This window comes from Lotus japonicus, chromosome 1 (assembly GCF_012489685.1).
Source record: "Lotus japonicus ecotype B-129 chromosome 1, LjGifu_v1.2".
Classification (NCBI taxonomy): domain Eukaryota; kingdom Viridiplantae; phylum Streptophyta; class Magnoliopsida; order Fabales; family Fabaceae; genus Lotus; species Lotus japonicus.
In genome coordinates, this window is record NC_080041.1 from 6,229,341 (window position 1) to 6,243,789 (window position 14,449).

Sequence of the window (14,449 nt, forward strand, 5' to 3'; positions counted from 1 at the left end):
TTTCAGGATAAAAAACTCATAATCTTGATGATGGATTTAGGAACGAGCTAATATTTTGTACCCCACGATTGGTACAAGAAATATTTTCCTTGGGAATAGTAAGATAATCTACGTCAAACCTTGAGAAAGAATGAGAAGGCCCAGGGTAACAATCTTTTATAACTATTTTTATAATTAAAATAAGCCAACATATTAAAAAGAAACACTGAATAACTCGCCAATTTTTCTTACCGGGTTAATTTGGTTAAAATAGGCAAAAAAGAAAAATTGCCAAAATTCATTTGTTTTTACACTATCAAATCTCAGATTGTTCACTGTATGATGAGCAGAGATGAGCTCATGAAAGATAACCTGGTTGAATAGAATTGTGCTGAGTTGTCTGCCCCCAAAATCTTCCTACCGTTCCTATTCAAACCATTCATTTCCCTCAATTTTCCAGTAAACGAAAGTTCTATGTCAACACAATTTGTATAATCAGCTTCCATATCAAGACAAAGCACAATGGGATGAACCAGCAGACATATCAAAACGATCCCACAGATTGTGTATGAGTCAAAGATTGTTGTTGCTGTTATAATGCAGTATCACTTTCATCAATCTCCTCAAATGCCACTGGCTTTCCACAAACAAGTTTCCTGTAAGAACAAATAACAAATTAAAAGAAAATTACACATACATTCATGATCAACATTTGGCACATAATATTTGAGGAAAGCATAGCAAGCCCTAAGTGGAGTGGTCAGTATATAGAAACTGTTTCTATATTTTCCTCTTCTTCTTTATGCGCTTTTCAACAGGTGAAGGTAGAATAAGCAATTGTTAATAAGGGATACCTTTGAGAGATAACATTTCCCTCCACCAATGCCTTATTCAACCTCTCTTCAAAGGGTGTTGCATGCCACATTACTTTCTGGTCCTGAAAACAATCAACACTAATTAGATATAGTATCCAGATTTAGAACTCTTTCAAATAGCAGATAATGATTACAATTTACAACTCATATACCTCCTTGTACTTGGTGGTTGAATTTGGTATGCCATTGCCATCCCACCACTTTGGATGAGAAATATGAGAATCCTCATCTTCATTACCATGAGCAGCAACCACTCCAACCAGTTTATCTTCCATAATGACTGATGCAGGCCTTAACCAAGAAGATAAGCTAGCTTCCATCACAGATTCATTTTCATTTGCAAATTTCTTCAACCCTTTTTCTGGGGTAGGGGTTGCACTTTGAGCTTGCTTTACATAATCACTCAGCTCACTTGAATCTTGTTCAGTGTTAAGATCTTTCTCTTCAAGTATCTTGGACAGGAAGACATTCTCACTTGGGTTGTCATTTGAATAGACAAACTGGGACCGAACTCGATGCTTACAATCACGAGACTTTTCTAGTGATGCTGGGTACACGGTTCCAGGTGTTTGCATCTCGTCAAATAACTTCAATGGGGTAGGATAAGGTGATGGTTTACATGCACTTTGGTTATTTGGTGACTTGATTTTCTTCACATCACCATCATCTGAAGATACGCATTCAAAACGCACAGATTTATTCTTCCTCTCAGTTTCTGTGCCTGGCCAGGGAGTAACTGAAGCTGCCTTCTTTTCAGTAAGAAGGCTGCCTTCCCAACTTCCTTGCATATAATCAAGAGTGTCATGTGCATTGGTAATGCAACTGCAGAATAAATTAAGTTAACATCAACTTCAAAAAAAAAAAGTTAACATCAGAACAGGTTCTATTTCTGTCACTTGTATGAAATTTCTCAAAATCGACAAGTTCTAACAAAATACTGGCACATGATATTCAGTTAAATTCAAATACTGATACATATACATCCCAACCATTCAGGGAAATTCAAATACTGACACAAGACACATCTGATTCAATAATTTCAAAATCAAAAAGCAAAGACCAGGTCCATGTGAACTGTGAAGGGACTATTTTTGAAAGGGGAAGATGTTTTCTGAGTGAACAGATGCAGTTGTTTGGAACAGAACGGCCTAGCTATTGAAAATGTCATCAAAAGGTGACTTTTAAAGTTGAGAGTAAATGATGGTGGATTCATCTAGTATGAGAATGTCCTTTGTTCATATTCATTATCATTCAATATCAGCACTGAAACAAATTCAATTCAAAGTCATGAATAACCTGTTAGTTCTTGGTGTGTGCTCGAAAGTATCCTCGCTATTTCCCCATTCTTGGCAAAGTTTAATGGGAGTTTGAGGCTCAAATGGTTGGACATCCAGCTGAAGTTTCTCCACAGATGTGGTAGGAAGCCAAGAATGAAACTTCGGAGAGTCAGAATCTTTATCACAAGAGGGGGACACTTTTAGTTTCTCAGATGCTTTACGAATTTCAACAGGTGTTCCTGGTAAGGCGCCACAAGCTTTAAGAAACTTGGCCTGCAGAAAGATTTTACATGTAATCAGGTAAACAGAACACCATTTACAAAAATAAATCCAACCAACTCAACTAGAATGAAAGAAGAAAAACTAAAAAATTGTCAGATGTCATTCACAGATACTTGAAAAACAATGCACCAATGGTTTACAAAATTACTTGAGCTAGCTCCCCTAAATTTGTTTTCATTCTCAATTGTATAAACTCCAAATTTACAATTCACTCCAGTACAAGAAGAATTTATCAGATTGCAGATAAATTTATCCAAGTTGAAGTGAATTCACAAGCAAAAAACTGAACATTTTTTCTTTTCACTCAATGCACCTGAGTAGTACAATCTAAAACTAGACAATTGAAACAACTAACTGCATGTTTGGTTTCACTATTTGTACAGGAGATTTTCAAGACTTGCAACTTCCAACCAAAATTGATTCTAGGATATTTCACAGTGGAACCAAAATGCTATAAACATGTAAGAAAAAGCCATTAAAACAGAACTACAGCTACAATGAACACACCTCATCCTTGAGACCTATGTCATCTCGCTGAGACCCCACACCATTCCGCGCCGAATCTCCCCTCTCTTTCGAAAAATTTAAAACACAAAATCAGTTAAACTTCAGAAAATTAAAACCAGGAAAAAGAAAAGGAGTAACAGAAAGGAATAAAAATACCTTTCGACGACAAAGATGTCAATCGATTTCGCGAAATCAGAACATCCTGATTCACACACAGAAAATCATGATCACCACCACCACCACCAATTCATCATCATCACCATGATAATCATAATTATAAAATGAAAACTAATCAAATCATGCAATGTTCCTATAAAGAAAACTACATTTTACGATCTAGTTCGTTGCGCGTAACTCAAATTCAGCTTGAATTTGAACAAATTGGCAAACCCTAGGTATTGACAATTCTTGCGAGAAAGAAACGAGATGGAAAAGAGAGAGAAATGTTACGGTGGAATTGGAACGAGCGGAGATTGTGGGAAGAACTTCTCTGATCCTGAAGCAAGCGAAGAAACAGCCCATGATTGCAGAGAAGGATTGGATCAAGAGCCGTAGCAGAAACCTCAAGCTACGCTTCATTCATCCACAACAGCGAATTCAGATTCAGAATCACAATCTTCTTCTTCTTCTTCTGAAACTCACACTCTTTAAACCTTGAAATTCGATTGGAAATGAAAACAATGGAATGAATTAGAATCAGAGAAAGACTTAACGTACACAGTGAAGAACGATCGATTTCGAAATTTGAAATTAGTTGTAGAGAGGGAAAGTGAATTTTTAACAATGAATTCAATTAATATAGATAATAATGTAATAACGTCTAATTTGCTCAAATTTTAAGTAAATATCAATAAATATGACCAATTAATTTATACTTCGTACGTTTTTATCCATGTAAAGAAATATTTAAACAAAATTAGTTTCAATTTGATAAATATATTATAAAATACCAACGGATAGTTGGTTCAAGTGATACATGTTTGATTCCCCTTAAGTAAGGTCTCGGGTTCGAGTCTTGTCGATGGAAAAAATCTTGTTGAGAGAGTTAGTCTCACCATGATGTTGATGTTTCCGGCTCGAACAAGATTGTCTCTGAAGGATGACTCTTGTCTTACACCAAAAAAGACATTTGGTAGATATATAGTTGGACACTCCTTAATCATCTAATAGATGGTTCTATCAATATGTGAGTTCATATGGAAAATGATTTATTGCGAGAAGATTACTTGGTTAACATAGTACTCCCTCCGGTCCTATTTATAAGCAACAAAAAAAAATCACATAGTTTAAGAAATGTAGTAAAACTAGATAAAATGCATTAAATTTGTCTTGAATCAAAATAAACTTCCAAAATTACCCTTTGTTATTCATGTTGGAAAGTGGAAAAGCGAGAGAATAATTAATGAGACACATTCTACAAGTTAGAATTAATAAGGGCATCATTGGAAAAAAATAATTAATATAGTTCAAACTTTCATTTGGTTCTTATAAAAAGGACCAAGATTTTTCTTCTCTTTCATACTTATAAATAGGACCGGAGGGAGTATCTAAGTCGCAGGGATTAGCCTTATACTTGTCAGTAGTGGGATATCTCGAGAAAAAATAATTATAAAATATCTAAGCAATTGGGCCACAAGAACCTCCATGAGTCCATAGTATTGGAAGAGCCCGTTTAGGCCCAAACAGGTCGCAAAATCCTAGACCTAAATTCACAATTTCCCGCGACTATGCCTGCGCGGTTTTTTTTCCTCAAACTTCTTAATTAGGGTTCCATAAACTCTGTTTCTCTTCTCTGTCTGTTTGATATTTTGAGTAAGTTTTCTTTTAATCTGTTTGCTATGTAATCTTAAGAAGAAACCTTCCTTTTGATTCTATCTTTCTCCTATTTGATGATGGTTGCTTTTACTGCTTATGCTACCATTTCCCAATGTATGGTTAGAAATTTATTTAAACTTTTTTAATCAGATCAGTTCTGCACTCTTGTCAATAAAATCGGAGGGCTCTGCATTATAAAAATCATTATTTTAATCTTGTGTAGAATAAAATATTTTTGGTAAATGGCAATTAGGAATGTTAGGTGTTTAAAATATACTGCTTGCACAATTCTAATTGTTTCCCTGATTGTTATCTAATTTGTGTGACCTGTAACATGACTTTCTATGATTCTATCCATACCCATGCTTTTTGGCTGAATTACCAAACAAATTGATAATTCATCTACAAAATGTTCCTAATGTTTATGGTGTTTGGTATGTTTATGCCAATATTTTTAGAAAATTTTCAATCAGTACATTGGTTTATGGTTAATGATGCTGACCTTTATTACTTCACTTTCAAAAACCCTCCCAAAATGTACTTGTTTCCAACATTGCTAACTGGATTCCTGGAGTATGCTTTTTTTCTTACTTGGGATATCATTGACAATTGGAATCTAGAAATTATTGTGAAAATACATGTTGTCTTGGTGTCATGTATATATTTAGGTAGATTACTGATAAAAACATCAACCTTGGTGTTTGAAGATTTTTGTTTTGATTGTAGCTTTTCTTTCCATTGTGCTGCCCGATGGATAGTTCACTGTTAGATTTATAGTATGTATGGACTAGCAAAACCAATTCTATTACACATAAGCCACTCAAGGAAGCTATGATTGATTTTGCCTTTAGAATTAATTGTAGAAGTATTTTCAAACATGCAATAATGTTTCAATGGTTGTACATTGTAGACTTTTGGAAGATGACAAATAGCTTGTTTCATAATAGTCGAAAACGCAATAGAGCTGATGATGATGGTGAAGAAGAAAGAAAACGGCGAAGGCAAAGACTAATGCCTATGTATATGTGCATGCTTGCAGCTGCGGCTATAATGATTATATGCTTCTATCTTTTGTACATTGATGAAGATAGTGAAGAGTCAGATAGTGATGATAGTACAGACACAGATTCGACCATTGATAGTGATACTGAAAGCACAGGAAGAACAAACGGAGTTCATGATCAGTAGATAAAGGTCACAACACACTGCAACTTCAACTTATACTCTGGTTGAATTGCTAGTGTATCTGCGCAATTCTACTCTGTTGCGATGTGAATAATCAACTGATGATAGATCTTGATTGTTGAATTATCATCTTAATGATAAAATTAGATTCCTAGTTCTATGAATGTTGCCTCTTTGCTAGGGTCAGTTGCATGGAGCAGGTTTAGTTCTTCTTTTCTTGTTTATGTCTATTTGGTTGTTGGACTCCTCATCATTTAAACACTTATCTCCTTTATATCGTTCTTCCTTTCACTATTATATCTTGTTTCATTTTTTTTCTGTTTTGCATTCCTATCTCTTATCCCATTTAAAGCATATACATCCTCAAGGGTGCTGAATAATCTTTATCCTTTACAATTTACATAGTAACTATGATATTCCTAATTAGTGATGCCTATCATCATACAAGAATATAGGTCAAGTGAAATTATGCAATTATTACAGAAATTGCATTCATAGAACTAGAAAAACCATTGGTAAACTCACCAATGATTTTAGCCCAATGAATAGGACAAGTTTGAAAAAGAAAATCAAATCGCTTTTACTCTTAGCTAGCCAATCGCGAATTGTAGACTCTCGGGCCCCTCATGTTGCGCTCGTGTTGAACTAGAAAAACCATTGGTAAACTCACCAATGATTTGATGTTCTCATCTCTCACAATAAACATTGCTCTCACTTGATACATCCTCATGTAAGCAACAATTAAAGAGTTTATAAGTGGAAGGTCTCACTCACTCATTGCCTTAAGGTTTTGTGGTGAATGTATGTGGATGATGTCCTAGACCACTTATGCTCCTAGCCTCTTAACTCAATGCGTTGATGGTAAACTCTCAACCCCCTTATGAGTCGTAAGACTATGAAGAGTCTAGCGTTCTGTTGCGTCACTCACAGGGGAGCTCATGGGCCGAGGAGCAAGACACCAACAAGTCACTCACATCTATAATAAAGTCTTCTCCTCACCCATACTTAACCAATGTGAGACTCCAACTCCGCACTTGAATTCTCAACAATCTCCTCATCAAGTGCGAGTCACCACCACATTATCATGGCCCCCTCCACGGAAGCTTATCCACCATAGAAAATCATTGAAATTTGGTTTCAAAATTAGGTCATTACAATTAGTGTTTTCTAACATCATTCAGTCTCATTTATAAAAAGACAAGTTCAATTTTTTTGAAAATGATAATTTCCTAAAATGGTGATAACAATGACTCCCTCCGTCCCCTATTATAAGTCCCTTTTTTTGAGTTTTTCTTGTCCCATAATATAAGTCACTTTACATTATCTATGAAGCATTAATTATATTTTTCCATGTTTACCCTCATATTTAATACTCCACATTCAAAGAATTTTTATGTTTCCCAAAATTTTGCTTGATTTCCAAGACCCTTATAGTTTAAAGGTAGTGGAGTATTAATATAGAGAGAGAATTTCATATGAGGGTGATTTTGGAAAGTTTTTTAAAAAGCTACAAATTTATTGCTCTTAACTAATTTTAACAATTTTTTTTAATCCTAGAGAATTGGTTAAAAGTGGCTTATAATAGGGGACGGAGGGAGTATAAATTTGTACAATTATAACTAGAGTTAGCTAGATATGCTACTAGAGCTCGATGTCGCTGGCGAGTTTGGAATTTGCCACCTGCTGGCGTTGTGCCCCTGCTTTGTCTGGATGTTTTTACTTAGTTTAGTTTAATCTTCCTTTGAAACAAAAAAAGGATACTGAATAAGTGTGCTTGTGCCAAGTGCTGGTTCGGATCGAATTCTGTGACTAGGTGACTCGGTTAGGGAATTCTTTGGGGAATGATTATGATAAGTTAGATATTTAAAACCGAATATTGTGAGATCAATGTTAATATTTTTATCTTGCTCATAACTTTTGTAAGCAATATGTAGTTTCTTGCTTTAGAGTATTTTGAAATTTCAGAAAATCCTTTGGTTTTGATTTTGAAATATCAATAAGTATCCGGTTTTGATTATAAATACATGTTATTAAGTTATGCTTGTTCAACAACAATACATGTAATTTATTAAAATATTTTTACTAAAAAGTAATTAAAACTTGATAATTTTTATGACGTACATATGTGTTTAATTTATCTTATTACAAATGCGTTCTTTTTTATATATAAGTCGTGAATGGCATGAACTCAATACTAGTATATATCAATTGACAAAAAATGACTTATATTTATCAAAAGGTTAATTGCCATAATAAATGGTTTTTTTAATTTATTAAATGCCTTCATATTTTGAAGAATGGGAAAATTTATTTAAAATAAACATATTTTTCTCAAAGTGTAATTTTTTATTTATTACAAAATTATTGATCACAACTTTTATTATTATCTATAAACTCTATAAAAGCAAAGTTTGTGCAGCCTTAAGGATAAAAGTGTAATTCAATAGATCATTGAACATTAACTAGGATATTTCCATGGACAATTCAGTAAATCTAAATATAATTAGTTAGAGATCAAATCTTGGCCGTCCATAGCGTTGAATCTCAGCCATTTAATTTCTTTTTCTTTTTCACTTCAAAACTCTCTCACGTTTGGTTTTCCCTTTCACAGCTCCCTTCGGTTTTCATTTTTCCACCCCCTTTATGACTTTCTTCCGTTTTCGTTCTCCCAATTCCACCATTCCAAGAGTCACTCACGCTCATTGATATTGAAAACCCACCGTTTTCGTTCTCCCCTTCTGCGTATCTGAGCAGTGATATTGAAAACCCACATCGGAGTGAGCTCTAGCGAGTCCGAGAAAAATCGTGGGAGAGGAACTGGGTGGAGCTCGAGGCAGAGAAGATGGTGTCATCCCTGAGTTTCAGGCGAGGTTGTCATGCTCTAAAGCCCCATTGCCTCTGTTCCATCAATTCGCGAGGTGAAGCTCTCTGTTCCACTAGGTTTTGGTTGCGAGGCGCAATTCTCTATTCCATCAGGGTTTTCTCATTTCTTCTCCCTCACCTAGCTTCACACATCATCCCATCACAACTCGGTGAGTGAAGAAGGGAAAATTTCATGTTCCTATAATCTTATTCATAATTTGATTGTTTCTTACAACTACTCTTCACAAAATTTCTTTAAAAATACAGTGTGTTATTGTGCACAGAAGCACATGTTTCTGAAACAGATGGTAAAAGCAAACAGTGATAAGGCTTCAGAAGATTCCTTGGTGCCCAAAAGGTGAGCAATTGTTCACCTTTACTTTAACTTCTATCTTATTGTACAAGTTAATATAGATCTTGAAGCTGCTCTTGGAGACACAAAAAATGTGAGTTTTCATATATACAATGATTCTTATTTTCCATGAGAAAGATTCATAGATTAAATCCTTGATCTCTTTTCGTGTAGGGTTGAGTTCTTCAGTGTCCCATGATTGTCTCTTCATTTAGGGGTGAGCAACATTATGGTTGCTTTGAATCTGTAGTGTATCTTGCTCCAAACAGGGTGCAATCCTCTTCTGACTTTCCTCCTCTGCTACAGGTTATTTATAAACTATGTATTTGGCACGGGGGATATATCACTTATGCTTGCACAGGCTGGTTTGATTGTTTTGAGTCTAAATTGTGGATTTAACTCATGTTGATAGGCTACAAATCTCTCATCTGTTCATCTTTTATTGTGATTTAACTCAAGGTGAATGTTGATAAATAGAGAATGATAACTCAGATCAGTGATTCTTTGAATTTTTTTGCCCGTCAGGTTCTCTCTATCATGCTGCACATCAGTAACCTCACCTTTCTCATCGACTCAAACTCCCTAACCTGTGCGTTTCTAGATTTGAAAGATTTAATCTTGATTGACCAAGTTTTCTGCAATGTTTCAGGTTTGCTTCTCTTCTTTTGGTTTTCTCGGTTTTTCTTCTGGTGAGTAAGACGTTTTTCTACCCTTTTTTTCTTATTTCTGATTTGGCCCCTTTCTGATTTAATTCCTTTTCTTCTAATCGTTTCTCCGTTTTGAGTCTAGGTTGTTGTATCGCGATTCTACCAGCCCACCACCCTACCTGCACTGATTTCGGCATCAAGCGGTGAGCTTTTTCTTTGATTTTCTGTTCCCCATAGGTATTCGGCCATTTCAATTTGATATGTACTCCCCTTGATCGCTTTGTCTTTCAGAAATATTTCAATGGAAAACACCTTACCTAATCAATACAACTGGAATTTAATAGTAAAATTAATCAATTGTTTTTCTTTAAAGCAAGCATCAATTTTGGCAGAAACTTTTGTGAGTAGCTACTGCATGTCAAAATTGATTATGAGAAAACAAAAGTGGTTTCAAACATGCTACCAGTCATCACTTCAAAATTTCTGAATTTAGGTTTGGGATGATCCGTTTATTTGTAGGGGTTGCTAAAAGTAAAGCATACATTTTTGGCATCTTCACAAGGTCTTTGAGTAGTTAGTTATATTGCAGTTTTCACTCAAACTCAGTACTTTTGATTTATTTTTAGATTTGAACGCGAAGATGGAGGCCATGATGACCATTTTGGAAGATGGAACCCAAGATCATGTGCATTACAAATGAAAATAAGATCTCATAGAGATGCTTGAAGAATTTGGCCAATCTTACCGTCTTTTATTCATATCATATAATCAAAGTTTAAAACATCCAGCAATGTGGTGTTAATTGGAGCCAAGAAAGCTGTATCCAACAAGTAATAAAGCTATGTCAAAGTGGTTCTTTTTCAAGTATGTTTTAATTTACAATATTATTTTGGTCATTGCTGCCTGATCTGTCTGTGATTTATATTGTCATTCGAGTCCCCCTTTGTTGGATTTGTCACTATGTGTCTATGTCCAAGGGTTACTTCATTATGAACACTAATTTTCACCAGTACACATAATGTAGTTTTTTTCCCCTGTTACCATTGCGTAGTAGTTGTGTGGAATTTTATGCTTTCTTTTATATCTCGGAATAAATGATATGCTTGCAATTGATATGGAGGTGTAGTTGATTTGGAGGTTTTAGATGGTTATACGAGTTCTTCTGATTTCTGTAGACGTGGAGTGATTAGGCCCCTGCCTCCTTGGATTGACTTTGAGATAAAAGACCTTAAATTTGGTCTATGTGTTGATGTGTACCATGAGGAAGCTTGGTGGGAAGGTGTGATATTTGATCACTGTGATAGTATGGAGGAGAGGAGTGTATTTTTCCCTGATAAGGGTGATGAAATGAGGGTTGGAGTTGATGAAATGCGGATTACTCAGGACTGGGATGAAGTTACAGAGAAATGGGAGAAGCGAGGGAGATGGGCGTTTCTTGAATTGATTGAGGAATGTGAGAGGGAATCATATGTTGCAATTTCAGCTAGGCAAATTTGGTATGTTGTGCAGGAAAGAAAGGATTTTGGCGTGGTCGGGGAGTGGAGGTAGTGAGTGACAACTGGACTCCTACAGTTAATGAAATCTATTCAGTCTTAGATCTTCCAGGGTGTTTATTAAATAAAACACAACAGATGGAGTCAATTGAAAAAGAAAATTCTCAGCTGCAAGAATTTGTTCTTCCTGTTGAAAAGGACTTACCACTGTTTCAGAAAGAAGTTTCCTGCTGCCCACATAGACGCCTATGTGCACCTTTTGTTTTTCAATATTTGGTGAATGCTTGAAGCAAATAAGTTTTCTGATTTCACCTGCAATATTTCATTTCCTTTCCATAAGATTGTGCTTTTTTATGATATGATATATACTTCATCCATCTTTAAATTCTTCATGTGATTACCATTTACAAGTTGAAGGTACTGATCCAAAAACTCACCAAGGAATGAAGATTTATTGATCAAAAACTTACCCTCCGGCCTCCAGGCTCCATACTTATTTTTTCCTCTTTTCTCTCATGATCCTTATTGCTTACCCTCAAGGCTACAAAATGCAGTTATGCCAAACTTCTCTTTTGGAGATGAGCCTCATAATTGCAAAGAAAGTATTTTGATGCAATTTCATATCTAATTTAAACTCTCATTCAATGGAAGATGAGAATTCCTTCTTATTACTTTTTATTGATTTTTACGCAGGAAATAATGCCAGGTAGAACTTATGTTGTTAACCTTCCTTTGTAAATCCAAAGCACTAATTTCTATTCTTTTCTGCTTTTCTTTCCCAACCTTCCTACAATATGAGTGCATGAAGTATGGTCTGTGACAGTGAAAGTTATCTAGCCCGGTTCAGTTGGCTGAACTTTTTATGGGGTGCATGTCATGTTAACATCTTACTTTTGTGGAGCTATATATTATGGCATGCCATTTTTTGAAAGTCAAGTTTCATCAGTATTCTACTTAAATTGCACATCAATATTACCGGTCTTAAGTGCTAAATTAATTGGCTCAACTGCAAAAAAAAAATTACTCCCCAATTGTGTCAATTAAATGTGTTTAAGTATATAATTTAGTAGTCGTTATTTATTATGAATTAATGGATAATAAAGGCACATAAGTTACCAGATTAAATTGTCTTCAATAATTATATAACAGTTACAAAATTTAAACCCTTTAACATGGTATTTAAGTATGACTTTAAAATACTCCCTTGCACTCCATAATATATTAATATCAATGCTGAAAAAACTTTTCATTAACCCTTCCCCTAGAACTATTTGCTTTCATGTTTGAAATAAGATAAAATTTCACTTATGAAATTCCATAAGGCATGATTAATTAGTTCAAATTTTTTATATTGAAAAGATAAACTAAAAATATTTAAATTAGTTCATGTTTTCTTAGAATATTTAATTTTTTATTAACAACATAAAGGTGGATGTTTTAACATTAAATTTAATATGGATTCAAAAATTACTTACCAAAATAATCTTCAACAATTAAAGGTAACATTTCACTTTCACCAAACTTTGTTTATAAGAACATAGTTAATATCAGTTCCAGATTTGAATAGACACACATAATTTGTTTTAATTTCTAGAATAAATAGTTAAGTAATAATTAATAATTAATATTAATTCTTAAAAGTTGAAGGTGGTGGTTTTAATATTAAATATGATATCGATGCAAAAAATAACTTTCTCATTGTCCTTCCCTCTTGAAATTTTGTTTGACGATTTCAATCCTCCCATCAATATCATGCTATATCCTTCTTCAATTTACATCAAAATATATATAAAAAAAGTGTTTATTATTTATTTGGTTCATTTTTATGGAAATATATCAAAATACATAATTAGTTTTGGTTATTGAATTATTAGTTAAATAATAATTTATATTAATATTCATCCATAAAAATTAAGGTGGTGCATTTAATAGTATATCAATGCAGAAAATAACCGTCCCATTAACCTTTTCCTTGAAGCTATATAAATATTAAATTAAATTGATTTTAATTCTATTAAAACTTTAATTATTCACCTCAAATTTTTTGTAAATGAGTTTATTATTATTTAGCTCATTAATATTTAGTTCAAATAAGTTAGAGAATTTCATAGAGCACAATTAATAAGTTTTGATCTGGAGAATTATTAATTAGTTAATACTTAATAATAATACATAAAAGTTAAAGGTGGTGGTTTTAATTTTTTCCCTAAAACTATATAAATTTTTTTTGACAACAGAATAATTTTATTGAATGAATAGAAAATGCGTTACAACTATATAAATTTCTGATGCCGCTCATTCATAATTTATTTTTATGCTATGTCATTTCTTAAGCGTATTAGTTTCATTAATTTCATACTAATTTTCGATATTACTAATTTTATATTATTAATATGTCATTTGCAAATTTTACATTCATCCTCATAACTAAACAAAAACTTTAATGTTATTAATACTATCATATTTGTATTTTAAACTATTTACCTAATAAAAACTTATAAGTAAAAAAAAAATACAAATTTTTGAATTCTTTGATCTAAAATAAATTTAGTTATTTTAATCCATAAATATCTTTATAAAAACACAGACAAAAGAAAATAAACACACAAAATACAAAATCGAAAACTCCCCGTGCATCGCACGGGTAAAAGTACTAGTAAAAACATAAAAAATTTGGTCCCAAAATATGGTCATTATAATTAGTCAGTTTCCTAACATCATTTTTTTGGGTACATAGTTTCCTAACATCATTTAATCTCATTTATAAATTAAGAAAAATCAATTTTTTTGAAAACGATGATTTCCAAAAATGATTATAACAAATTGATATAAGTTGGTACAAATGTACAATTATAAAATCATTTATCTCAATATTTATTGCCATAGAAAATTAATTAATAAATTTGGTCATTACAATTATAAGTTTCCTAACATCATTCGGGATTGTCTAAATGACCCATGATAAAAATTGGGTTAAATCACCCATATCTATGTGTACCAATCATATTATAACATGTGTCTTTATATTATCTACCTCACTTAATTAAACTTTCTTATTTTACATTTTTATAATATTTATTTTATTGAATAATGTAATTGCAAAATAAACTTATCAATTTCGATAATAACATATGACTCCTTTTCTAAAAACACAAAAATCCCTAATTCCCATTTT

The 14,449-nt window shown here is 33.2% G+C and overlaps 1 protein-coding gene and 1 long non-coding RNA gene across 3 annotated transcripts; one reads left to right on the forward strand and one right to left on the reverse strand.

The window, feature by feature from the left end:
* Positions 1–210: 210 nt before the first annotated feature.
* Positions 211–3,700, reverse strand: LOC130733261 (protein JASON-like). 2 transcript variants are annotated; one of them, XM_057585391.1, is made up of 8 exons: positions 3,638–3,700; positions 3,371–3,551; positions 3,077–3,122; positions 2,921–2,985; positions 2,151–2,404; positions 1,007–1,676; positions 834–916; positions 211–635 (listed from the first exon to the last, which is right to left on the reverse strand). In XM_057585391.1, the coding sequence occupies exons 2-8, from the start codon at positions 3,497–3,499 to the stop codon at positions 572–574; spliced, it is 1,311 nt and encodes a 436-aa protein (XP_057441374.1). In that variant the 5' UTR covers positions 3,500–3,551; positions 3,638–3,700; the 3' UTR covers positions 211–571. The 2 variants fall into 2 exon arrangements, with proteins under 2 accessions (XP_057441374.1, XP_057441373.1); XM_057585390.1 differs by having other exon boundaries at positions 3,371–3,674.
* A 5,653-nt stretch (positions 3,701–9,353) lies between these two features.
* LOC130731545 (uncharacterized) lies at positions 9,354–10,744 on the forward strand. Its single transcript, XR_009016722.1, has 3 exons — positions 9,354–9,823; positions 9,924–9,984; positions 10,408–10,744. It is a non-coding gene; the product is annotated as an uncharacterized LOC130731545 (long non-coding RNA).
* The last annotated feature ends 3,705 nt before the right edge of the window (positions 10,745–14,449 follow it).